The sequence below is a fragment of the Emiliania huxleyi genome (assembly GCF_000372725.1).
Source record: "Emiliania huxleyi CCMP1516 unplaced genomic scaffold EMIHUscaffold_7003, whole genome shotgun sequence".
Taxonomy (NCBI): domain Eukaryota; phylum Haptophyta; order Isochrysidales; family Noelaerhabdaceae; genus Emiliania; species Emiliania huxleyi.
In genome coordinates, this window is record NW_005196752.1 from 1 (window position 1) to 1,391 (window position 1,391).

At 67.1% G+C, this 1,391-nt stretch overlaps 1 protein-coding gene across 1 annotated transcript; it reads right to left on the reverse strand.

Annotated features, from left to right (window-relative positions):
* Nucleotides 1-53: 53 nt before the first annotated feature.
* EMIHUDRAFT_257994 (hypothetical protein) lies at nt 54-1,006 on the reverse strand (the record flags this gene model as incomplete). The annotated part of the gene is made up of 4 exons (XM_005761554.1): nt 54-202; nt 280-466; nt 573-791; nt 938-1,006. The coding sequence occupies 4 exons, from the start codon at nt 1,004-1,006 to the stop codon at nt 54-56; spliced, it is 624 nt and encodes a 207-aa protein (XP_005761611.1).
* Nucleotides 1,007-1,391: the final 385 nt, after the last annotated feature.

The window sequence follows — 1,391 nt, forward strand, 5'->3', positions numbered from 1 at the left end:
GCGATGCGGGCATGCGCGATGGCTCCGTTGGCTCCGTGCCTAAGGCAGATCGATTAGGGTGTGAGCTGCGGCAGCCACCGTTTCTGTACCCGCTCGATCACGTGCAGGCCGTCGGAGGCCGCGCTGGATGGCCCAGGGCCGGCGGCGGTGAAGGCGTCCGTCGATGAAGGGATGTCGTCGAGGGAGCCATCGTCCTCCGCGGCTGGTGCACCGGTCCAGTTGTCGGAGTTCGAGATCGCAGTCGACTTGGAGAGTGTGTTCGGCCCTTGACGAACTCACGGAATGTGAGCGACTTGGTGCACGCTGGGTCGAGCATCATGACTCGCACCTCATCCTGGGCGAGGAACTCGCCCAGGGACCAGCTGTTGGCGTCGCCGTTTTGATCGAGCTGCATCCACTGCATGGTTTCGTAGTCAAGCGTAAACGCCCAGGAGTTGGTGCCTGGGTGACTTGCTGATGAGAGCGCCTTCCAGGCGGGTAGTCGTGCCCCTCACCTACGGTCATACGGCGGCGTCAGAGGGGGGGAAGGGGCGCGAAGCGTGAACATGGAGGCAAGCAGGTGGTGGCTGCACCTGGCCAAAGCCGGCGACCTCGAAGTTGTCGTAGCTTGTGCGGATATCGCTGAGCGTGAGAGGGACCGGATCGGCAGCAGCATGGGCGGCCGCGTCAGCGGCCGGAGAGGCCGGAGAGCCATCCGACGGAGGCCGGTCGTGCATCGGCGCGTCAGCCGCAGGGGCCGGGGGGGCGGCGGCATCCATCGCTGCGGGTCGCTGCGGGCCGACGATTGTGGACTGATCGATCGTGGCGGGCGGATTTCGGCTGGGACGTTCTACGGTTAAACCAAGAGCGTCGGCGCCGACAAGAGAGACTTATAAGGGTAGAAACGCTGGAAACCCTCCTGTCCTCTGAGTTCATTTCGGCTACAGCCAAAAAGAACTGCGGCCCCGTTGGCGGGAACGACATCAGTGAGGCGGCCAGTTCCCACCAACAGCTCGTCAATAACCATGTTCGAGGTGCGCCGCGCCCCCGCCCCGGGCCTCCCCCGCCGCCCCCACTCGCCACGCGCCGCTCGGCGAGCGCGCCTGCGCAGCCCGCGCCCGCGCCCGCCCGCCCGTGGGCCTGCGCGCCGCGGCCGGACGTCGAAAAGCCGCGGCCGCCGACAGGCTCGTATGACTGAGGGCGGGATGCTCAAGAAGATCACCGAGGCGATGAAGGACCTCGTCACCGAGGCCAACTTCGACTGCTCCACCACCGGCGTCTCCGTCCAAGCCATGGTGACTGCCACACACGCCCGCCCGCTGTCGCCACGCCCGCCGCCCCGGCCGCGCCTTGAGCGCACGCCCCGCTGTCGCAGGACTCGAGCCACGTGTCTCTGGTGGCGCTGCTGCTGC